This window comes from Nannobrachium achirus (assembly GCF_963921795.1).
Source record: "Nannobrachium achirus genome assembly, chromosome: 3".
Taxonomy (NCBI): Eukaryota; Metazoa; Chordata; class Actinopteri; order Myctophiformes; family Myctophidae; genus Nannobrachium; species Nannobrachium achirus.
Genome location: NC_137812.1, coordinates 48,163,864 through 48,190,567, shown reverse-complemented (window position 1 = coordinate 48,190,567; position 26,704 = coordinate 48,163,864). Strand labels below are relative to the sequence as shown.

Sequence of the window (26,704 nt, the reverse complement as noted above, 5' to 3'; positions counted from 1 at the left end):
GGACACGGACACCATGTATGGGCATAGGACAGGGGAACACCGTATATGGGCATAAACGGTGAAACAGTGCCCACATTTCTGACATCACTGAAACCGCCGCCTGTACTGCGCATGCGTCTCTACCATGATAACATCCGCATGCTGAAACAATGTCCAAATTTGAGATGACTGACATCACTGATACGTCTGGGTTCTCCAACATTACTTCTGAGACTCCTACATTCGATCCCTCATATACTGTGCACACCCCCGGGCAAGGTCCTAGTATCTAATTAAATCCTCAGATACCATACATGTCATCAATATGATGTGATGTCATAGTACAGACTGGCCTCTAGGTATATGCCCATATGGCATTGGCCAATGTCATCAATAAGACGTATCCTAGACCGCTCTCCAACTATGATAATGGTACAACAGTTGAAATGGGTAAAATGGGTACAATGTATTGCATAAAAAAGGAGGGGCATGTGTCCCCACTGCCTTCAGTCTTATACTTAACCTTTGAGTGTCATGCTGTTTACAGTGTCACGCCCCCTTTGGCCTGGCCTCTGGGGCCTGTGTGGTGTCCATATATGGTGTACTTCCTGTGTGTGCTTCTCCCACAGAGCCAATTGGTGTCGGCCCATTGGAGCCTGATGATGATTAGATGCATTGGGAGCACCTGGCCCCGTACTCCCTGAAGCCCTATATAAGACTGGGTGGCAATCCTGTCTTTCTCTCCCTCTCCAGACGACAGCACCCTTTGTTTGCTTTCCCTTATGTTTCAGTTTGCACACTCACAACACCCCACACGACACTTACTGTACCACACATCCATGCATTGCTGACACTACTGACATACACACCTCAAACTCCTTTGCAACTATTATTTTACCCAGTTGTTAATAAATCAGTTACTTTTAAACCACTACCACGTGTCCTCCTCAATTTGTCATGGCCCTACGGGCCGGGTGACATGAAAACATCTGCGCTAAAGCATTCAGGCAAGCGCTTTGTGCATGTTACACAACATGACTGTAGTCTGTTATGTAAAATAGTTGTCTCCCAACATTTACCATTTTGCTCAGAGACCTTGCGTAGTATAGACCTACACGTGGTATAATACTGGCAACACCACTCCCTCTTATTTTGCTTGAGGTCACAATATTGTCCAGTCCATATTAAACACTACGGTGGTGTTTACCTTAAATTTCACCCAAAGCCTTGCAGATGTTGCTAAAGCTCTGTGACTGTGACTCTCTCTCTCTCTGTGTGTGTGTGTGTGTGTGTGTGTGTGTGTGTGTGTGTGTGTGTGTGTGTGTGTGTGTGTGTGTGTGTGTGTGTGTGTGTGTGTGTGTTCGTGTTCAGTAAACTGAAACATTTTGAATGAAGGCTCCTCACACACCAGCTGGGTCCACAGTTGACATATTCCGAAGCTTTTTTTATTTTTAATTTCTACTTGAAGAAAGCTTGTTGATCTGAAAATGAATGGAAACATGTACAGCAGGTCTTTAGCGAGAATATCTGAATGAATAAACAAAAAATATATACTGTATTAATTATTCAATTAATATAGTATTAATATAGGCAACTTAAGCTTTCAAAAGCAGTCTCTATTTTTATTGAAGAATGCATCCAGAGATGACTGCTTTTATCTTCATGTACATATAATTAGTCAGAGCGTTTCAGGCAAAAATCGTGCACTTTATGATAGAAGCATGACATTTGGCACACAGTTAAAACATGCCATAATTATGGATTTTTTTTTGCTATAGGGCCATCGCAGTCGCAGATTTGTCTTGGGAAACTTGTGGGAGCCAATCAAAGTTGGGCTCTCATAGACTTTACTATACAGTACAATAATACAAAAAAAGAAATATGCTTTAAGTAGCATGTGAGGGGTCAAACTAGGTGTTTTTCGGGATTCTGAATCCAATGCAAGCATTGGTTTTGCACGAAAAAACATTCCTTTCCGAGAAACGGCCGCCACAAAACTGAAAAGTGATGACTCATCACTAAACCATAGTTTTATGGGGTCCGTTTTTAGCCCAAGGAATGTTTTTCCTGCAAAATAAATGCTTGCATTGGATTCAGAATCCCAAAAAACTCCTAGTTTGACCCCTCACATGCTACTTAAAGCATATTTATTTTTTGTATTATTGTATAGTAAAGTTTATGAGAGCCCAACTTTGATTGGCTCCCACAAGTTTCCCAAGACAAATCTGCGGTGGCCCTATAGCCAAAAATGTTCCATATGGCATGTTCTAACTGTGTGCCAAATGTCATGCTTCTATCATAAAGTGCACGATTCCACCCTATTCCTGCCCGAAATGCCTGGACTATAAATGACTGTCATGAGAGAACGTCACCACCACGCACCGCACTGACCATTTTGTTCTGATTTGATTTTTTTAACAACAAGTGCAGATCTCTGCCAGGCCAGGTTGACTACCCAGAGCCCGCAAACTTCAAAGTCAGTCATAGCCAATTGAAATGGAATATGGAAAATCAGTATAATCTTAATCACATGAATGCAGAATCTGCACCTATTTGTTTTTGTACAAAATATATGGGTAGTTACAGCATGATCCAAGTAAACCAGGGAAGAAGAAAATTTGATGACATAACAAAACGTGAAGCAAACTCTTAAACCTCATGAAGCAACCTCTTAAAGCATTACCAGGGGGATTTCCTTGGCCTACTGGGAGTGCGTGCGCAAACTTTCACAGCGATGAATTGTGGCATTTTGTGCAAAATGGACCCTCCCACAAACTTTGAAAGGCAATCGTTGCAAAATGGAATGAATGCTAAATCACGGAATGTCTTGATTGTATGACCTATGGTTCAAGAGTTATAGGCCAAAATGTGAAGCAATCTGTTATAGGGCCACCTTGAGGCAGATTTGAAGAATTTTGCATGGCGGTTTTTCCTTGACCACTGTGGGAATGTGCATGCAAACTGTATTGTGCACTAATGAGACTGCATCTTCAATTCCATCTCACATTTGTTCCCTTTTTTTTTTTTTTTTTTGCTTTATGGTCCAGTATACTGCATATTGCACAGCAAACATTTAAAGAGGTGGTGCCATGATTTTTCCCCCCTCTAAAACATGATTATCAGGTATTATGATTATACTAGGAGGAAGATTTTTTCCAAAAAAGTATACAGAAAGAGTTAAAATTGGGTTTTTATGTGGCCACAACCCCAGTTCATTAAGTATGCATGGATGTCATGGTGGGTAGTGACCCAGCTGAAGTTAGCCACACCCCACAGTGTTGGGTGAATGGTAATTAGAGGAGGAGTTGATTCTGTGATGTAATAAGTATGTGTGTTTTTTAACTGACACTTTTGACCACAAGGTGGCAGCCTCCAAGAGAAAACAAACAAATACCAAGAGAATACATAATTGCTCATAAAAACCACACCAGGGGGTCTAATGAAGTACTTTCAACCTCCTACACACATGAAAAACAGAAAAAGTACAAAACTATGGCACCACCTCTTTAAGTAAACATTTAATAGGCCATAAGTAAGTAAGGATACAAAATATTGTTTTTGTTAGGGTAGATATGGAGAATACTGAAGAAACCCTATAGTAAAGATGATGGAATACAGACCTTTAGTTTTAGGCAATGTCCTTTTATCACTTACACCACCTTTAAGTTGGCTAGGTGTTATAACAAAGTTTAATGTCAACACTTGACTGAAGGAGTAAAAGCAGCACCTGCCTATAACCACAGATGTTTTTCTCTCTTTTTATTTGCATTATCATACATTAGGTACAAATGACACTATTGATTACAGGCTTAAGTAGCTCAGACTCATTTCATGGGTTTCAGGCTGAGGTTAGAGACGTAAACGAACATACACCATTTGCAAAATACAATATATTCTTTCTTTGTCTATGCAGATATCTAAATCATTTATATACAGTATACAAGGATAAACAATGCGTTTGGTTTGTAAATAAACAAGACGGATTGATTAATAGATTATGTGTGTAATGTATGGGTTAAGAGAGTGTCATCTAAGCACAGATACAGTATGTCAAATGAGATGCATTATGTAGCTAACATGTATGTAAAAATAAGCAAAAACAAAGGTGAAGTGAAGCAAAAACAAAGGAATAAATCAGAATCTCTCTTCCCATAAACTTAAACATTCAAGCTAGAATTTTCACATAATTTAACTGGCTATTCAGACCAATTTATTTAAAAAATGATGAATTTTGAACAGGATGTAAACGATCAAACAGAATTTGGAAACAATAAACACACACATCTTGGCTAAAAATCAGTGATTCTCAAAGTGGGGTTCAGGGACTGTCAAGGTTCCAAATGGACCCTTACAGGTCCATAACTCTGAAGAGTGTACACATGGAACCAAATAAATGGACCCGTGAGGGTCCCACTCTCAGAGTTACGGGGGTCCTTGAAATGAAAAAAGGTTTGAGAAGCACTGCCATAAAACCCTCCAAGTCCAACCCCTCAGGTAACAGGGGGTTTGGACCCGGGGAGGGGAGGGAAGGGGAGCTCAGAGCAGGTAGCAGGCAGTGGGATTGGTCAATAGAATGATGGATGGACTGGCCAGCCACTGAGGAAGGAGGAGGCCACCCACAGTGAGCAGAGGGGAGCAGGAGACAGGTCAATAGCAGGAGGCGCAGGTTAGGGGCAGGGACGTGCTGGCCATTGGGAAAAGCGGGACAACTCCCGAACGGCTGGTTCATTCCCGGCCAGTCAGGCAGAAACCTTGAATCTCCAAGTTTCAAATTTGTAATTTTTTTCGCAAAGCAAAGCACTGCTTCATCATACAAGGCTGTCGCACACAAGTAGTGAAAACAGCAGATCTACAAACACACAACACCTCGCGGTGAGAGATCGGCTGTTTTCACTAGTTTAAATCATTTTTAAAATGGTTTTGGACATACAAGGTTTCCACCCGACAATGACGAAATATAACTCATGTAATTGGCCCACTGGCTTGTCACTTGTCATGATCTGAAATGGCAAATCTTTGAGTAGCAGCAGCGCCTCTACAACTCTTTTTCCCGGGCTGAATCAGGGGCCCAGCATGTCCCTGGTTAGGAGTTCCAGTGGTGGGAAGAAGTACTCAGATATTTTACTGAAGTAAAAGTGGCAATACGATACCACAATGTAAAAAATCTCTGTTACAAGTAAAAGGCCTGTGTTCAAAATGCCACTTGAGTAAAAGTACAAAGATATTGGCATCAAAATATACATAACCTTCTATTTTTAAACTGTTTGAAAATAGAAGATATACAAGTTCAAAACGTGAGCTTGTATAAAACAGGGCTAAAGTGGCCAATCTACAGTATGTTTTATAATATAATGATGTATATCTGCAAAGTAACTAGTAACTAATGTTTTCAAATAATTGTATTGGAGTAATAGTACAATGTTTGCCTCTAGATGAAGTGGAGTAGAAGTAAAAGTACTGAGAAGTGGAAATAGTGGAAAAGTAAATAAACCTTAGTACTTGCTTTCCACCACTGAAGGATTCTTCATAAATCCACTCCTTTACTCATCCATCACCCCCCCTCCCCGCCACCTCCGCCAGCCAGATCACTTCCCATGCATCCTCCTTCACCCTCTCTCCTCCCTTTTTCAAGCACATTGCTGAGAATCAGACACACTTCAACTTTCACTCGTTTTGTCATTCAAGCTGTTACACTCCACTCAGTCATTAGTAGGCACAGGGAGGTCGATGGGAGGAGCAAAGCGCTGTGACACATAAAGGATGTCATGGTGGTTAAAACCAGTGGTGGAAAAAGTACTCACATGTTTTACTTAAGTAAAAGTATCAATACTGCAATGTAGAAATACTCTGTTACAAGTAAAAGTAACAGAATTCTAAATTTACTCTAGTATAAGTTCGAAAGTATTGGCATCAAAATGTACTTAAAGTACCAAAAGTAAAAGTACTCATTATGTAGAATGTCCCATTTCAAGTTTTCAAATGTATAAAAAAATCTTTTGAAAATAGCAGATCTATCAGCTCACATTGTGTTGCATATCACGACGCATTGTGAGTTTGTAGATCCGAGATGTAGTGGGGTAGAAGTAAAAGTATTGGAAATACTCAAGTAAATACCTAAACATTTTACTTAAGTAAATGTACTTAGTTACTTTATACCACTGTTTAAAACCATGTGCACTTGAAACCCAAGACCTACTGTATAGCCTTTTTTCACAGAATGTTTGGCTATGATGACATACCCGGAATAGGGACCATATATATAGCTTATAATGGTCCCTAGCTATCTGACCTGGGTGCTAATGCAGAGCATAGAGTATGGAAAATATGGAAGAAACTGGAAGAAACATCACAAATACGCACCAACTGTATAGAAACTGTGTCAAATCATTACACAACTACTGTATGTTTGTGCATTGCATGCTCAGCAGCCTTTCATTGGGTGCCATAATGGCTAAGAGCTCATTTACACGCACATGAATGCATTGATTGACTGATTGCGAAAATCTTTTTTTTCTTCTTTTTTCCCCCTCGAGCGACATGGCCGTGCATGATGATGGCTAGGACGTCATGCTAAATATACAGACAGATGACTAGCTACCTACAGCAGCTGCCTGGCATTGTTAAGTCTAGTGACGTCAACATGCGTTGGCACACTCCTGTACATACAGTAAATGTTATGATGGCGGACAGTGAGAGTGAAGGTGTGGCCATTTGCCACAAATGTATTATGGAACACTATGACTACAGCTAGTGCAACACTGATATCATTGGGTTCTGGCATTTTCCGGTTTGGCACAGACAGGTAATACAATAGGAAAGACAGGGACAGCAAACAACCCTTAGAAAAATAGGGAGGAAACATTACAAAGGGGTGTGTGTGTGTGTGTGTGTGTGTGTGTGTGTGTGTGTGTGTGTGTGCGCGCGCGCATGTGCATGTGTGTTTCCCAGCCAGATATGCGTTTACAGTATACGTTTTCGACTGTGATATTTCCATTGAAAATTCCTGCATTAGAAGTGATGCTGACAAACAGATTATTAGACGATAAACTGTTAATAAACTGACAACAACATACAATGCAACAAGTATAAGACAAAACCCCGTTAATGAGACACTAATGAGGGAGTGGTCCCTTTTGGTCTCTAGAGACAAGCAGTGCTGTTGAGTGACACCTCACATCAGATCTGGGTTCAGCCCCCCCCAGGCATTAAAAGGTAAAAAGCAACCAGTGGCAGTATTTATCAAGCTTGTACTGTAGGTCAAGGCTGTATAGGACAACTGGCCAGGTCACAGCCAGACAATGTAAACATCACTTTAAAGCTTATCAGAGTGGAATTGTCAGTAGTACACCTTTCACTGTTATTGAAAGATGCATGATAATGACTGCGGAAGCTACATTTTTATTGATATTGATATATAAATCCTTGCCTGTCATTTTGATAAGTAAACTGCCCTTCAGTTCAAATGCTACTTCTCTCAAAAGACAGCATGGCACCGCTGAACCTAGATCTATGTTTAAGGTGCTGTGTGGGGTTTGATACTTAGTAGCATGCAGCATTTTACCCCTGATTTATACTTGGTTGCAAGTTGGGTGTCGCACAGCCCAAAATAGCAGCGGCAAGCTTGTAGATCTGCTATTTGTGGGCGAGTGACACAAATTTGGAACCAATTATAAGTCAGGCCTAAGTTTGTCACGTGCATGGACCATCCTTACCAGTAGCATGCAGATACAGGAGGGGCGGTCAAGAGACAGGCACGCATTCAGTCATCACACATGCACTCAAACATGTTGGATATGATTACAGAAAACAACCGAAAATGTGATACATCTGCCAAAATAGGTTATGCTGATATATCACAATTACTGTCGGTAAAGCTGGACTCTATGAAAGACACCCAAATGTTACAAATTTGATCTGTATTGGGCACTAGTTTTGTTTTTTTACATAGAAATATATGTTTAACCTATCTAATGTAATAAAAGCACATTCAGTTGTTGGTATAAAAACTGTAAGTTGCTATACTTCTGCTTTTTAATAACTATGAATATTTACAATGGAGTTATACTCTGGTGATACATTAAAATCTCAATTATATGATCTAATGGAAAATTAGCATGACATCACAAAGGCAGAGAAGATTCAAACTAATCTATTTAAAAAAAAAAAAAGAACATGACATGAAACAAAATGAGAGAAGTTGCACAAGGGATCCTAACATGTGATTGATATGATAATGTGGATGACATGTTCCCCGACACAGAGCACACCTAAAACAAAGCGTGGCCAACGGCGATACCGTTGTTCTAAAACCTCTCCTCTGCTATGGAAACCGGCCAAATGGGTTCTTATCTACCATTACACAATATAACATTGCATGGTTAACTCAAAGACAACATGACATCTACTACATCATTTTATCATCTAAATTGAAACAATGATAAAAATAGAAACTTCTGCTTCTGAGTTATTGGGTTATTTCTTTCCAAAGGGAACAGATGGATTCCATTAGGGAACAACTTATCTGAAGAGATGTACGGCCATACATACTGTACATACAGTACATATGCTACTAGTGGACAGAGACAACGATTAACACTGGACAGTGTTGGGAAATGACTGTAAACTTGGTAGCATCGTTATTTAAAGGTAGATATGGCAATGTTTCTGCCACTGCCCACAAACTAAACTCCCACAAGTTGTTCCTTCAACAACGTGGTTGTAAAATGAAAAGGGAACTAATAGACAACGTGCAGCTCAAAGGGCTATGAAGGGACTGTATAAATTCTACTGCTGCTGACTGTGTGCGCACAATTAAATCCACAGTTTGTAACGTGCTTACATTTCTGACTAATAAAGTATTCAATCAACCAATCAAAAACCCTGTAATATAGGGTTTACTAAGTATATTATACTCAGTTGGCCGGAGTCCCCCAGGGGTCTATACTAGACCCCCACTTTTTTTGACCCCCTGCATATTCGCAGAAAATAGCCGCCTACAAGCTGTTCGCCCAAGAATAGAGACACCAGGGTTCATGGAGTTGAATGGACACTGAGGATTTGACTGTGCAGACAACAACCCAGCAGCCTACAATGAGGAGAAGGTGATGACAGCGTGGTTGGTCATTATGCTGAGGTGTGTGGCCCCTCTCACACGTGTGCTGTTTGTACAGTGTTACGCATTTGTACATGCTATTTGCATGCACGTTATAATAACTAGGGTACTAGGGTACTGTCATCTCGTTAGGCGCTACACACAAACTGGACCATGACACTGGCTAAAATTAAACATTGTACTAAAATAGAATCTCATAGTCGCCACGGAAGTCAGACAAAAAAGGGGGAGGTAAAACTGTAAACAAGCTACCGTGCACACAGGAAAACCCGAAGGGTTCATTCACTCTCTGAAAATGCCCCCGCAAGGGTGCGTTTTCAAAGAGTTAAAGTAACACTCTGTGCTTTGCTGCGTACCAACACCAATTGCAAGGTGCCAATGCCGACTCCCAACGCCCCCCCAACCCCCCCCCCCCTACGTTGGGCTGAGCTTTTAGGAGATCACAACTATGTTATTAGGCTGTAATAGATATCAATTCACTGAGATTTGTAAAGCTTTCACTATTAATGGTGTGTGGGGGCTAAGAGAAAAGTTAACCCACCTCACCTAAGGTCTGCGTTAGTAGTTTAATTGTTTGTTTAACTTTATTTTGTGTTAATTATTCTCTTAAATGAAACATATACTGGCATAGGTTCATAAAGACTGAATTCTCACTCGTCAATTCCTGTCACAGCTGCAGTGGGCTTATCCCATTCAAGTGGCAGCCTGGTTATTTGTTATTTCCACTGTAGCGTTCATGCCAGCCAGTGGCCTTTTTATAGGATACAAATTATGTTATATTTATGCTGAAAATCAAAGATCAGTCTCAATACATCAAAGACTTTTTGGGGCGTTATTGGGATCATGTGGCATTCTTTTGGGGTGGGGGGCGGTCTCCTCTGTCTTTACTCGTCAGCAGGGATGCTACTAGGGTGCACAAACTCCGGGTTGACGAAGGAGAAGCCGGCGAAGTCGGCCTGGTCGATGTTGGCGATGACCAGCTCATCCGGCGGCGTGAGCTGTGGCTGGGTGCGCGTGAAGAACTTGTCGAAGTTCTCGGCTCCTTTGCCGCACTGCAGGAAAAAACACACAGATTGGAGAAGAGGAGGTTAGAGTGGAGGTAAGGAGATGGTTACAAGGACCAAATAAGAAGCAGCGTGGTAGCGTTAGACCAGTGGTTCTCAACCACCCACAGGGGGGTCCTCCCATATGACAGTGAAGTGACAATTTAAGGACTTTTAAGACCTTTTTAATACCTAAAAAAGGGAAAAAGCCATCAACAAACTATACCATACAAACTGGTCAAACATTGGCCAAATTTTTAAATAATAATAAGAGGCAAACAATATATATAAAATAGCGATCTACAACGAGCTCACAACGCCTCGCAAAGTGAGTCGTTGTGAGCTTGTAGGTCTGCTATTTGCACAATATTTATCTGTGGAAGTCACCAAAATGGAATGCCTCAACTCCAAGGTAAGTGCTTGAGGGTGGGGGGGTCCCAGTTCAAATATGATTATTTTGGGGAGTCGCCGCCTGAAAAGGTTGAGAAGCACTGCATTAGACGACCGTGAAACGGCCATAGCAGCTATTAATATCCAGTAGACCAGCGATTCCCAATCTGTGGGCCTGGGCCTACTGGTGGGCTGTGAGGATATTACAAGTGGAGCCTCCAAATAACTGGCAATTTTAGTTTAAATCAGTTTTATAAATGATAATATGTCATTAATATGAACAAATAAGTCATGGTAATTTTTTTTAAACCTTGAAAGATGAGTTTTCACTGTGATACCAATAGAAAATTAACATATTTTATGTTAGTTCAATTGATCCAAGCCAGAACATAATCTCTTGATTGATCATTAAAATAAACATGCTCCTCCCATCGGACCACTTCACATGGCAGCTGAATGGCTGCCTGTTGAGTGATCAGATGGGTGGGCTGTGAACATGTTTGAGATCGTCATGTGGGCCCTGATCCAGAGAAGGTTGGGAACCAAGCAATAGACATGATTAAACAGGAATTCTAAGAAGCAAGAAGGTTAGGTTTAAAAGGTTTAACATTCAGACAAAAATAGGTTTGCTTCACAGCCAAATTCTTGGTGTCAATTTAATTCTGGGACTCTATAGTTTGCCTCTAGGGGAGTGAACAGACAGACACACTCTGACAATCATTTCTGCTTTCTCCAAGTTCCACACAGGTAGTATGTATAAATAGTTAGCACTCGGATTCCCAGGTATTGTGAGCTGCCCCTATAGATGGGACACAGTGCTCACTGTTTCCCACAGTGCTAGGGAAGACACTGTAGTGTCCTGGTATGTTGCTAGGCAACAGACATAAACCAGAGTTTTTGTCGCAGTGGAGACATTATCAGACATACAGTATACAAACAATGAGCAAACTTGTACAGTTTGTGGAGATTACCTCATTAAAATGCTTATTGTGAAAATGCAAATACCATTTCATTCAAATCCATAGTTCATTTAAACACATCTGGTATAAATGTTTCCACCCTCAAAGTCACAGGCTCGTGGACAGCTCATGGAAATCAGAATCTGCCAAAATGTGTATCTTTCCCACACTTTCATCCTATACAGTACATGACTTGTTTATTTTGGACAGCTGGGAATTTCACCATAATGTGCCATGAAATGCCCTCCATGATGTGCATACTCTGCGCACTCTGTGTGTGTGACACATCTAACTCTAAGTCAGCTGCACCAATTCTACTGCGTGACAAACCTCAAAATTAAATTGACACATGTGACATGTATGATTTTGCAGCACACATTGCCGTTTATATTGAGAGACCGGCCACAGAGTATTATAGGAATCAGACATCATCATCTACATTAGTGGTTTTCAACCAGTGGTCCTTGAGGGGGCTCCAGGTGCTCCCCAGCTAATTGATGGAGAGTTGGTAACCAAAAGGACCCTTATAGATATTTAACTCTTGAGTGTAAAATGAAATCAAATGAACCTGTAATTATTGTTAAATATCTGCATTACTCAATTCACAAGAAGTCTACACAAAATAGAGAATGTAGAAGAATTGTTATTTTGATCAACGCTTGCCTGTTATCTTTACCAGATAAATACAGCATGGAATTGTGGACATCATCTGTTCCAACGACAACAAATATTCTAAGTCTTGGGTCTGAGAGGCTAAATCTTATCAAATGGTGGTCCATGGCTCAGACGCTGAATAAATAAGGGACCTTGATATGAAAAGGGTTGAAAACCACTTCTCTACATCATCATCATCATCTATGACAAAAGGATTTTCAAGCTGGCAACTGGATTATGTGCTTGCACAACAGGCAACACTCCTGGTTGCCCCATTCACAACAAATAGGAGTTTGAGTCCATCTCTCCCATGGCCCGCATTGAAGTGGAGAGCATCCTACACCTGGTGTTCTGTTCTTCTTATCCTATTATGCACCTACAGTACAGTATTCCCGCAATAACTTTGCATTACACGCTCTACATCCCATTACAATGCAGTTAAGCATCCGGGATGGCAAGTTAACAATGGCACAGCTGTGGAATAGCAATCTGCTCCTAAAAATACATGGGCTGCATCTCGGCTCACATGTATTATGTAAATGTTGTTGTGCGTTTGACCTCCCTCCGGCGAAAACTATCGCATTATGAAGGAAAAAATTATAGCTTGAGCCCAAATCGTAACAGCAGCAAGATGTTACAAGGTGGCAAACAGGGTTAATTAGTATGTTCACATGAGCGCAGGCGAAACCGCCAATACCCAATGTGAGACATCAAAGTGTCTTTTTTGGTTTGGGTGATGAGAGGATATTCAAATCGAAATCAAAGGCATGGAAATGGTTCACGCCATGCAGTGGCTGAATTAGCACTTCAGAGCTTTCCATTACAAACCCAGGTCATGTATGGCCAGGAGTGTGGGTGCACATCCCATTACTGCCATTTCCAGTGATTATTCCCTCTAAACTCATGAAAGCAATTGTAATGTGTGTGTGCGCGCGCACGCACGCGTGCGTGTGTGCGTGCGTGCGTGTGTGCGTGTGTGTGTGTGTGTGTGTGTGTGTAGTACAGTACAGTTCCATCCCTAAACGTGACATTTAGATTGAGCCAGGAGGATCCTTACATGATGCTTCTTTATGTACATTATAGTAGTCTTTCCATGCACTGGATTGTTGGTCTTGAAGTTTATTTGCTCTTTCTAACAGGTCAGAGTGCAGCCCTCTGTTGTATAATTACAATAACTCACTGCCACGCGTTGTCATTAGAGAGTTTAAGCTTGACGATTTTCAGGACGGTAATGCTGCTTTGACGTAATCGCTGTAGCAGTCAAAATCGTTAAGCAAACAGCCGCCGGCTACGGGGTCCCACCCCTTTTACTGAACTCTTTGGTTCCCATGGCGATGCGTCTATGCAGCAGACGTTGTAGTCAGAATGTGACTACAACGCTGAAGAGGATGAGGGATGCTGGTGGTAGTCGAGTGTGGGTTGCATCTGTGGCTGATATTAGGGCACATCATAAGCGCATTTCTCCAAAACTTGTAACTATTCTCAACTTTTAAAAGCGCTCCGCTCTGCAAGAAAAGGCACTCTTATCAGCGCCCTTGAAAAGCGGACACTAAGCAGTTGCCTTATGGTCATTTCTCAATGGGTTTAACGTAAAAGGTGGTGCCACTTTCTTTTTTCTTTTCTTTTCTTTGCCTGGTGTGAACACAGCCCAAGGCTGCTGTACACAGTTTTGGAATTCATGGCTGAGGAGACACTAGCATTTATCCAGTGTCAGCTGCAATACCTTCCCTAGGGGATATGACTAATTAGCACAAGCTCATTACCTTCTGTACCACTCTGTACCACACCCAGGGCAAATAAATAAAGGCAGCACTTATTACAAAGCGTTGTGCCATAATTTAGCATACCGTTATCTGCCAGTGTTTGTGAACTCATACGATGAGCGCTTAGAATGGTTGCAATCTAAACCAAATGCCATTCAGCACTATGAATGGAAAGAACCAACAACATCACATGCTGCGTGGGGAGATCCCTGCTGTGACATTGTGTTGTACGACAAATAGTAAAATAGAACATCCCAATGTAACACATTGTGAGCTTTTTTGACTGTTTGTGACAGTATGACATGCCCAAAAGACAGACGCTAAGTTGAAACACACATAAACGCACACACACATGCACACACACAATAGGCTTTCATGTTCCCCAGGTGTTGTGTGACTGACTGCCCGTGAATACGGTTACCGTTGCCGTAGCCGTCCTTTCTTAAAGTTGGTATTAGCAATTTGGTTAACATTTTGAACCTTGCAGATAATCGCTGGTAACAGTTTACTGGCTCTGTAGAATCCAAAGTACAGTGGTGTGCAGCAGTGGAACACAAACACACAAGCCGACAGCAACACAGAACTGGAACAGACAGAAAGGACATTTCTGCTGAAATCAACATTCATGAGTAGGTCATTTGGCTGGCACCCGCACAGGTTTTTAGATTGCAACCGTAGAGGTTTTGTTTTTGAAGGACATGGAATTAAGCACATTTAGGCCTAGAATTATTGAATGCTTTAACCAGTGAAAAATAGCAGATATACAAGCTCACAGCGCGGCACCGAGTGCCGCGCTTAACTGAGCTCCAGTTAAGTGAAAAGGACCTTTTCTTTGACGATGGCTGGCCAGATTGCTGACATAGAAACATGTTTTTTTTTTTCCAAAAATCTTAGAAGGATTCAAAAGATCGAGTCAAAATTCTAATTTTCACGATATTTCAACGATTTTTCAAAAATAGCAGATCTACAAACTCGGTGCCGCGCTGTGAGCTTGTATATCTGCTATTTTTTTTTATATTTAAAACATAAAATATTGCGTCATAATGTGTTCAGGCCTAAATGGGTTAAGCACATGAGGAAAAAGTTGATAAGGCCTCAATTCATGGAACAGGGACCTCTCCTTACAGGGATAGGTTCAAAATCTGTTTCTATTGCTACTGTACATAATACACACTAGGCATAGACGGGAGCAAAATACTGTTCTCCACAAGTCATGGTGCTTGTCACATTTCACATTCATTTTGATTCATTCTATTCCATGGCGAGGATACACTGCTGCATGTGCTGAGTGAGCTTGACTGCTAGAGGTTGAAAATAGCTCAACGTGTTGGGAAAGAGCAGCATGTTTTTGGATAGCAACATCACCAGCCACAAGAACCTCCCAATCATTATATTTAGCCCTCGGCTACAAGCTAAAAAAAGAGATGTCACATGGTGTTTTAGTCTGTTTTTCGCTAGGGATTTTAACATTGGCTTTGTGATACTGGATACTGACTGATACAATTGAATTCTAACACTCTGGAAAGTTTAACTCACGGCTTCAACAAGTGCTGCTGCAGTCAGAAACAGTGTAGCTTAATGTCTCCTTTATGTCTAAGAGACATCTGTGTGTGATATCTGGACACTTATGCATGCTCAGTCTCAGTTAGGCTATTGTAAAAATGGATATTAAAGCCTTATAGTGACACAGCGGCGCATGTTCAGTAATCCCTTGGAGCACCAATTAGATACTGATTGATTGATTGATTGGTTGGTTGGTTGGTTTATTGATTCATTGATTGTTTGATTGATTACTGTAGCAACAGAGACAGATAATGAAAGCCAGCCAGAAAGCTATGGATTTAAGACATTTAACTCATTGAGTGCCTATCCCGAACTAGTTCGGCTTTATTATCGCATCCCAGAGTGCCAATCCCGAACTAGTTCGGCTTTTTAATAAAAAAAAAAAAAAATGAAAAAATTTGCCGATATTTGCTGATATTTACCATCCACTCCAATGCAATCCAGGATCTTTAGAGCTCATTTTCTCCCATGCATGAGGTGTGCAAGGTTTAATCATGGCTAAGTTGACGAAAATCTAAATCTAAAATGCTTGGTAGCCAATAGCTAACTTCAAGCTAACTTCATCCTCTTCCTGTACATGCACAAAGGAAAGTGTTCTGGCAAGTCATGGCTCCAGGGCTTGGGCATGCATTACCAGCATATCTCTATTATTCTCTGGTCACTGGGCGCCCTCTAGTGGTGATAGGCTGGCATTAAATGAGTTTAAGAGGTATTTGAAGACCCATATCATAAACTTTTTTTAAAACCTAATGCTTGGTCTCTGTCATCTATGTTGTTGAACGCGTGTTGTGTTGAAATCGGAAGGATTTTGATTGAAATCAGTGTGCGTGAAATGTAAACCCACCTACCTGTACATGTAGGCGCATTTTAATTCCAATAATGCGCTCTCTAAATAGTAGGGAAACCCTAACCCTAACCCCTAAACCTAAGACCAACTTGAAGCTGGTCTAAAAGGCAATCACTGCCACTTCTCTCTTTGTGTAAGATAGCAATGCACCAAATTACACCTCATTTAAATGCAGTTGGTGAAGGGTTCAGGAGGGAAGACCACATGGGACAACAATCTCCTCCATCATGTAATCGCCTCCAATCTGTCAGATATAAACTGCTCCCTTTTGATAACAACTCCTCTCCCATCTCCTTCAACCCAGCTAATCAAAGGTTGTATTTATACCTTGCTGTGCCCACCTGCATTCATGCTCAGTTGGCTTGCATCCCGCCCTACTGTATTGTCCTCTCCATGCATTCAACTAATACTGTTTTCCTCACCTCCTATGCATGCATTCTTTCCACAGGTGTCTAAAGTTGACATTTTGGCCAACGCAAGCAATAAAGGTCATGGTAAGACTCAAATGGTTAGGGTTCAGAATGAATGTGTTAGGCAGGTGTCATGGTCCCTAACCAATTTAGGATTTAGGATGAGATATAGGACTTATGGGCAGTCCCCTCGTGGCAATCTGCCCAATACATTTTGAGATATCTTATGTGCAATTGATTATCACAGATAATTCCATGGCAATCCAGCCACAAGTTTTCATATGATATTTAACATAGTTGTATAGGTACAGTAGGTATACTGAAAATAGGTATACTGAAAATGTGCCCCAATGTATTTGTGCCTTCATACATTAAATAGGGCCTTTTGGGAATGCAAGGTGAAGAATATTTGCGCTATTAGTTCGGTCTATAGGATTAACGTCTTTAGACATACAGTGTACTCCCACGCAACCTTTTAGTGTCTCTTATGGATGTTTGACCTAGTTTTGTTTATATATCTCTCTCTGCACATATGTACAGTAGACACATACTTCTGCACTCAAGCATATTAAAGGCACTCTTACTATGATAAATGAGAGCCTGTCTCCATTAGAAGTTTTGTATGCCAAGACGCTCTCTCTCTCTGGTTACACTAGCTGTATTCGTTCACCATCACTATAATACTGTATGTACAGTACCGTATTTTCCGGACTATAAGGCGCACTTAAAAGCCTTTAATTTTCTCAAAAAACTACAGTGCGCCTTATAGTCCAGTGCGCCTTATATATGGATCATTCATTGACATTGACATTCCCTTTAGCACAGCTCCATCTGTTGGATGCATAACGCAACGGTAGCGTCTATTATGTGCGCCTTATAGTCAGGTGCGCCTTATATATGAAAACAGTTTGAAAATAGACCATTCATTGACAGTGCGCCTTATAGTCAGGTGCGCCTTATAGTCCAGAAAATACTGTATATACATTGTTTTGTTATCGGAATTTAACATAATATATTCAAGGCTTTTGTATTTTGAATGGATTATTGACACATTTCAATTCAAAAGTAGAAAGTCTACAAATATTATTGTTGGATATCTTCATACGATATATGATACGAATAATGCCAGACCTTTCTTTCTCAGGTCCCAAGTACAGAGTGAAAGACGATTCAAGTGGTTAAAAGTCTGAAAGAAAAACACATCAACACAAATCTAACAGACTGATGACTATGCTGTCAAACAAGTTTATGAATCTATCTATGAAATCTATGAAAACCTGTATCACACATTTATACAATATGTAGAGGGGGTCCCTGCTTCATGTCTCTCTCAGCTAAGGGGTCCTTGGCCTGAAAACGTTGAAGACCCTTGTCCTACAGTATATACTCTTACTGCCATTACTTATTGTCATGTAATATGTAATTACCTGACATTACGTGATGCATGCTCTGATCGCTGACACCAGATTTTTTCTGCGTTAATATAGGCAGCGCAGCAACAAAATCAATACGTCTGCACACACCTATACGTACGGTAACGCGCAACAGTGTCTGCATTAGCGCGAGCTTAAACTGTAACTGATGCTCCCTTCATGCTCCTCGCTTTGGATTTGGGGCTGGCTGGAGTCCTCCAAGCCGTCTGGTCCAGCACGCACAAGTCATTCATTCGATAGCTCTGAGCTGCTGAGGTGTATTGATTGCAATTCCACAGCCGTCACACGCGGATGAAGTGAGATTGAATGGTGAGAGGAGGAAGGTGGAAATGGGACGAGATGGAGGGTGGAGAGAAGAGGTGTGTGTATGTGTGTGTGTGTGTGTGTGTGTGTGTGTGTGTGTGTGTGTGTGTGTGTGTGTGTGTGTGTGTGTGTGTGTGTGTGTGCGCGTGCGTGCGTGCGTGCGTGCGTGTGGGGATTACATGAAAGGGGTTAATGTACTGACATCTATTTGATGATGACAGACTCAGTACAGTATTACATGGTAGGGGGATGGAGGTGGTATATTGGGACGGGGTAACATGTTACTAGGGAGTAGTGAATGAACTCTCTCGTCCTTTTCTTTTTTCTCGTTCACTCCCACTCGTTACATGCGGATTAGGCTGGACATGCGCAGGATGAACCTTGGCAGCCCACAGCTGTATTTCACACGCACACATGTACACACAATCATGCACAAAACCTGTCCCCTTTTCTTTCACATACGCACGCGCACACACACACGCACGCACTCAAGCACACACGTGCGAGAATGCCTACTTTCAGGTGTCTCTTCTGTCTCTCTCTTTTAAATCTTCCTTTGTTTCTGTCCCTGCCTCCCTCCCCCTCACACAGCAAATCCTGCACAGACAGTGGGAGACACTGTCACAGTGTCACACTGTACCAGGATTCACCTTATTAGAAAAACTGCAGCCCTTGGGGTTGAAACAGAAGAGAACTATATCTTTTAAACTCAATAACACACACACACACACACCCACGCATACTCACTCGCACACACGCACACGCACACGCACACACACACACACACACACACACACACACACACACACACACACACACACACACATACATGTGACCCACTTCATGTTTTTACCTTTCTCTGTCTTCACACAATGTGTTGGAAAACAAAGACAGAGAAATAGACAGAGGATAAATGAGAAAAGAGAGAGAGTCTGTGTTTACATGTGCATGTATACACAAGGGAATTCAAAAGCACTCCTTTGCTGACAGCCCAACCGCAGCTTTATGAAGCAGATATTCATAATATATGGACGTTTACGTTAATTATGCATCGAGGTTGTCTTTGGAATTACTTATGGCCCATATAGCACATGACACGTATAGCTTGAGCCTAGAGCTGCGTGTTGACTATACAAAAGCAGGTCAAGTAAAGGGTATACCGTACAATAACAACTTATATTATAGTATAACTGTGTGTACTGTAACTGTATGATATTGTGAACACTGGAAAATGTGTGTCTATGTCGACTGCATTAAGTCAGCATGCACTCTTGGAGGTTAAAAGGTATTTCGTCATTAAAGCCAATTATTAGAAGAACATGTTAACGTACCTGGCCCTTAACCTTGATTCTAATGGACCGTTATTGAATGACCGAACTCTTTGCTTCATTACCTTAAGTAGCTAGAGCATTATACTTACACAATCATTTATGGCACTTTGAGTTGCTCTGGATAATAAAAGGATGGAAACACTTAAAGGAACATAGTACAGCCGCATGCTTGGTCACAGGACTGGAGAGCAGATGGGATAGCTTGTACCAATACAGGCCAACGGCACTAACCATTACCCTCCATCCATGCCACTTATCTCCTGCAACCGCCATCATTCTACGGTTAGCTAGTTGTGAAATAGTATGAGCCAGAGCTGGTGATATTTCTGTGCTCTTTGTCACAAGTATTTCCAGTTCAGTTTTTCAAGCCATTTGGTGCGGTATATGTCCATGTTTGGAAGAGAGCAGAGAAACCATATGACAACACGTGTGTGGTGGTAGTGTAATGATACATGGTTTGCATTTCTTTATAGCACCTTTAGCCAAAGCAATATACAATGTGCATTACATTACATTCACACATGTAAGGCACCAACCAACCTGCTCATCGGGAGAAGTTAGGGGTCTGTGTCTTGCTCAAGGACACTTTGAGACAAAGCCAGGGAGAGCTGATGGTCAAACTTCCAGCAGCATTCCGGTTCACAAATGGCCACACTACCACCTGAGCCACATCAACCCTACTGTATAATGCTTTAATATGGACAGACTGTGTGTGTGTGTGTGTGTGTGTGTGTGTGTGTGTGTGTGTGTGTGTGTGTGTGTGTGTGTGTGTGTGTGTGTGTGTGTGTGTGTGTGTGTGTGTGTGTGTGTGAGAGAGAGTAAAATGTCATGGATTGAAAAAAGAAAAGCCTGTGTGTATTATGTCTAGAAAGAACACACTCAAACTAAAGTAAATACTTCCAAATGGGGTATGAACAACTGAACAACTCAAAAAAAAATCTAAAAGAAAAAAGTGATCCAGGCACTCAAAATCAACAAGTGTCAAATGACACTTGTTGATTGCCCAGTCCCAGTTTATATATTGAGTGTGTTTGCTTGTATCTCTTCAGTACATGCCCTGATGGTGACCAGTTTCTGGTCGAAACATGTCGCCGTTCTAGACAAATGAAATAAAGTATTGTTCCTCCCTTTTTAAACTTTTGAGTGCCTTGATCACTTTTTTCTTTTAGATGACTTGATCCCGTCGATCCAAGAGCACCATATTAGACTCGCTTTTACTATTCTTATTCTCCGATGAGCACCTGGTTTTCTCTCTCTCTCTCTGAACTCAAAAAATCTATTCCATTGCAGCAAACACAGTGCAAGTTACATTCTACCTGCACATTATGTGTGCGTTCTGACAAAAGTGATTGAAATGCTTAGGTAAAAGCTGGTAAACATACAGAAAAGCACACACACACTCCCTAAGGAAGCGATAAACACAGAAGAACATAAAACAACATTGTGGTTCAAAATATATAGTAAGAAAGCAAGCTACTGTACTACTGTATGCAGCACTGTGGGAACAAAAGATGCCTTCTTTGCCTCTTGGCTAATTAGAACATCTGCTCTTGTTTAAGTATATGCAAACATACACTGTATTGTATGTTTTTTTTTTTGTACTCATGTTTGTGCATGAGTGCATTAACAAATTCTGTGATTGTATGCTCACCGCTCATGCCGGTTAATGTGGTCATGCATGTACTGTACCATATGTTCTGTAGCAACTACATAGTGTTTGTTACAATAATCTCTTTTTTAGGTTTGCAATAATAGGTTTTACAATAATGTTTCTCAAAACATTTAAGACGAGAACCAGGCACTGCAGTAACAGAAACATACTGTAATTCAGCACCATCTTGCCTGATTTTATTTTTCTTACTGTGTTGACCGACATGACATCCAGGCGGGTCAGTCCTTCTAACCAATGGTGGAAGAAGTAGGCTACTGAGATTCTTTACTTCAGGAAAAATAGCAATAACAGAATATAAAAATACTTATTGGGAGAAACCAAGCAAGTGTATGTTAAATCAGACAGTAAGCAGTGAGCACCCCTACAGCCCAAATGGAATGATCCTCTATTGCATAAAATTTTATTTTGCATGATTTGACTGAGAGATTGGCAGTCGAATCAAACTGAGTCGACTGCCATTCTCAGTCGAAACATGCAAAATAAAAAACTAAAATGTTTTTGCATTATTGGACCACCAGTCGAATGTTACCTGGCAACATTTGACCAATCAGATTCGACTATATGTGGCGGAGAGAGTCGCAGCCCCAGCCTGAAGCCTCAAAACAAAAGTCTAGTATCTGCTCTCATTCCATAGGGATATCCCTTTGGAGTGATGGTTAAGATATTGGACTTTCACGCGGGAGACCCGGGTTCGAAGCCGGGTGGGGAGGTTCGGATCACCTCCGTTACATATAGAAATCCTTAGTCAGGGACAGGCCTACACCATACAGAAATTAAATACTCTCAAAAACACCATTTCACGTGGTCTTTAAATGAACACTGTGGAGTGTACTGTGCAGGACTCACCACTTTGGCCGTGGTCTTTAAATGAACACTGGAGTGTACTGTGCAGGACTCACCACTTTGGGCTTGAACGGAGGCTGTATGTCGCGGCTCTCGAGGCGCTCCCAGTCGATGCGTCTGAAGAAGGCGTGCGTCTTGATGTCACGGTCCCCATCAAAGCCACAGCCTAGACGCTTTGACGGGTGTTTGGTCATCAGCTGGTCAAAGGGAACCACAGACGCCACAGTTAGAACACACTCATGAACCCAGGGCCGGCTTAATGCAGTGGTTCTCAACCTTTTCAGGCCGTGATCCTCAAAACAATCACATTTTAACTCTCCACCTCCCACCCGCTTTCATTCATTCTCACCTCTTTGCAATCACAGTGCCACTTCAAATCGTGTGGCAGATGCAGTGACTGTGAGGGCATGGTTTGTACTTTGTTGTTTGTTTGTCTTGGGCAGTGTGAAATATAACCACTAGCTTCTAGTGATATCGTTAAACTTGAACAAATAATAAATCCCCTCTCAGACGGAGTGGGAGAAAACAGATGGTGCTGACAAAAAGTAATCAGACATTATGCCAACATGATTTGAAAGTTTTGCCTCTCATAGATCATAATCACGGTCAGTGATTGTTGCTGTGCGGGGTAGTGTAACATTAGCAGGTTCTGCCCTTTATGTGATATGAGTGATTTGCATGCATGCTCATGCACAATTTGTCCTGACTGGGAATGAAGGAGTTATGAGAGTGAGAGTTATTAGACTACAGTATGTATTAACGTACCAAGGGTAACATGACTTATTCATGTCCAGCATTCTGTATGTGCTATGGCAGACATACAGTACACCAGGACCTAATGTAGCCAAGGAATTGTTCTGTATATTGAAAGGGTAGCCGGGTAGGGCCTAAAATGTATGCTAACTAATCGGGCCGGGTAGGGCTTTGGGCCGGCCCAGTTGAGTTAGGACCCAGTTAGGGCCAGTCCTTAATTTTCAGGCCCGTTGAGAACTCTTGTAAATAGATCAATTAAAGGGAAATTTCATTAAACTGATGGCTATTAAGAAAGTGCACACTTAGCAATGGGGCATGTTACAGTTCTATGGAGGAGAGTGGGCCGTAATTCATAAGGCAGTTGACAAAAACTTTTAGGCCTCAGTTATCCTAATTTAGCTATAACCCTCATTGAAGTTTTTTTTCTCCATAATATGACATTGCACAAGATGTGCGTGTGAACGAGAGACAGAGAGAGAAAGGACATTCTGCTGTAAAACACACACACACGCACGCACGCACGCACGCGCACACGCACACACACACACACACACACACACGCACAATTTTTCTTCACTAGATTGCAGCAGCAGCACAGGGAGAGGAGTGCTGGCAACGCACTAATGACCAGAAACAACACCTGTCATCCAGTGTTGCTCTGACAGTTGTTGAAATGAAGGCACAAGGCATTTAGAACTCCACATGCACAGTTGTACTGGTCATAGTGCATTACCGGGGCTCTTGGAAGCCGTGTTATTATTTAAGCCACATTAACTATAGTGTAGAGATGAGTTATAACTCTGCAGACACCTGATAATAACAATATGGTTGTTTATTGCAGTGGTTCTCAACCTGTGGGTCGGGACGCCCAGAGGGGTCCCCAAATTATTTTGGGGGGTCCCCAGATGTTAAGCTAAATGTTAACATTGTTTTCTCACTCAACAGTAAACAAACCAACATAAAGTTGAAGTGTATAGAGGGTATCTGCACATATTTAAAGTGACAATTAAATACTTTAAAGACCTTTTTAGTACCTCTGGTCAAACATTGGTCAAATTGTCAAATATTAGAGGCTGAAATTGTGAAAACAGCCGATCTACATGCTCACAACGCCTCGCAACGAGTCAAACCAAATGTAATGCCAACTCCTACAATTCCAAGTGCTTGTGCGGGGGTCCCCAGTTAAAATATGATTATTTTGGGGGTCACGGCCTGAAAAGGTTGAGGACCACTGGTTTATTGCATAAACTCGTCTTGTCATGATCCAAGGAATCGAGAGGAACATTTACTTTGATTGTACACCTTATGGTTCAAAGGTTATAGGCTAAGAACGTGAATTGGCCCGTTATAGCACCACCATGAGGCCGATTTGAAAAATCTGGAGCGCAGGTTCTTCCTTGGCCTACAGGGAATGTGCGTGCACAGTTTCACGCAGTTCGGTCCAACGGTGCCGACAGACTTGCATGAGTGAGTACTCTATATAATCCTCCACCTTCCTTCGGCCGTTCCGGCATCCTGGCAAGTACAACCAGTAGGTGTCTTACCCAACTAGTAGGGAGACCACCTCCAATCACTGTCATGTAGGGGCATTGTTAAAGAACCTGACAACTGGTGTCACAGAAGACCACGCAGTGTGCACAGGACATAAGACGGACACGCACGCACGCACGCACGCACGCACGCACGCACGCACGCACGCACGCACAATTTTTCTTCACTAGATTGCAGCAGCAGCACAGGGAGAGGAGTGCTGGCAACGCACTAATGACCAGAAACAACACCTGTCATCCAGTGTTGCTCTGACAGTTGTTGAAATGAAGGCACAAGGCATTTAGAACTCCACATGCACAGTTGTACTGGTCATAGTGCATTACCGGGGCTCTTGGAAGCCGTGTTATTATTTAAGCCACATTAACTATAGTGTAGAGATGAGTTATAACTCTGCAGACACCTGATAATAACAATATGGTTGTTTATTGCAGTGGTTCTCAACCTGTGGGTCGGGACGCCCAGAGGGGTCCCCAAATTATTTTGGGGGGTCCCCAGATGTTAAGCTAAATGTTAACATTGTTTTCTCACTCAACAGTAAACAAACCAACATAAAGTTGAAGTGTATAGAGGGTATCTGCACATATTTAAAGTGACAATTAAATACTTTAAAGACCTTTTTAGTACCTCTGGTCAAACATTGGTCAAATTGTCAAATATTAGAGGCTGAAATTGTGAAAACAGACGATCTACATGCTCACAACGCCTCGCAACGAGTCAAACCAAATGTAATGCCAACTCCTACAATTCCAAGTGCTTGTGCGGGGGTCCCCAGTTAAAATATGATTATTTTGGGGGTCACGGCCTGAAAAGGTTGAGGACCACTGGTTTATTGCATAAACTCGTCTTGTCATGATCCAAGGAATCGAGAGGAACATTTACTTTGATTGTACACCTTATGGTTCAAAGGTTATAGGCTAAGAACGTGAATTGGCCCGTTATAGCACCACCATGAGGCCGATTTGAAAAATCTGGAGCGCAGGTTCTTCCTTGGCCTACAGGGAATGTGCGTGCACAGTTTCACGCAGTTCGGTCCAACGGTGCCGACAGACTTGCATGAGTGAGTACTCTATATAATCCTCCACCTTCCTTCGGCCGTTCCGGCATCCTGGCAAGTACAACCAGTAGGTGTCTTACCCAACTAGTAGGGAGACCACCTCCAATCACTGTCATGTAGGGGCATTGTTAAAGAACCTGACAACTGGTGTCACAGAAGACCACGCAGTGTGCACAGGACATAAGACGGGCACGCACGCACGCGCGCGCGTGCACACACACACACACACACACACACACACACACACACACACACACACACACACACACACACACACACACACACACACACACACACACACACACACACACACACACACACACACACACACACACACACACACACACACACGGCTGACAGTTTGAAATCAGGTGTGAATCCAGCCGCAGATACAGTTTGGGGTGGAAAGGAAAGTACATTTCTGTCTGCTTTTACACATCTTCCTCTTCACAGGACTGGTGTCAAAGGATTAGAGTGCAAACAGAAAACTGTAGAAATGTCATGGATGACTGGCTATTGGTGTAGTGTACCAGGATGTCAATCAATCTGTTCATTTTTAATTTAGTGTTCTGGATGCTGGTAGCTTGTAATCAAATCGCCCACTCTTCCAGTGTACCAGTATGTTTGTTTGTGTCTCTGTAGACCAAACCTGTGGACATCCAAAACAGAAAAAGTGGGTGGGTGATTGATTGGGAGTACAGCTGGGGGTATTGAACTGAATGGAGGAGAGTCTAGCCTGGTCCAATTATGTGAAATATCACATTCAGAGTGCCAGCATAGTGGGGGAGTGGACTTTCAGTGCGCGTGCACACGCACATGCACACGCACACACAAAAAGATACAGTGATCTCTGGTTCTGCCTTCTGCCTAGCTGTGATGATATACAGTAGCCACCTTCTTTGCTGTCATGTCTTTTCTATTCTAGAATACCGATATTTATCAGTTGCTCGATTTCGGAATACTTTTGTGACAGAGATGAGATAAGATAAGAGCTACATTATGGTGTGTCAAAGATTATATTCAGCAACGTACAATATAATGAAA

General features: G+C 41.9%; 1 protein-coding gene across 2 annotated transcripts in view; it reads right to left on the bottom strand.

The window, feature by feature from the left end:
• Nucleotides 1-3,730: 3,730 nt before the first annotated feature.
• LOC308281284 (protein kinase C alpha type-like) overlaps nucleotides 3,731-26,704 on the bottom strand; it is a 210,052-nt gene continuing 187,078 nt past the window's right edge. For both annotated transcript variants that reach the window (XM_080721426.1, XM_080721427.1), the window contains 2 exons: nucleotides 22,359-22,499; nucleotides 3,731-10,143 (listed from right to left, as the gene is read on the bottom strand). In XM_080721426.1, coding sequence (XP_080577552.1) covers nucleotides 9,976-10,143; nucleotides 22,359-22,499 — 309 coding nt within the window. In that variant the 3' untranslated portion in view covers nucleotides 3,731-9,975. The remainder of the gene's footprint in view (nucleotides 10,144-22,358; nucleotides 22,500-26,704) is intronic.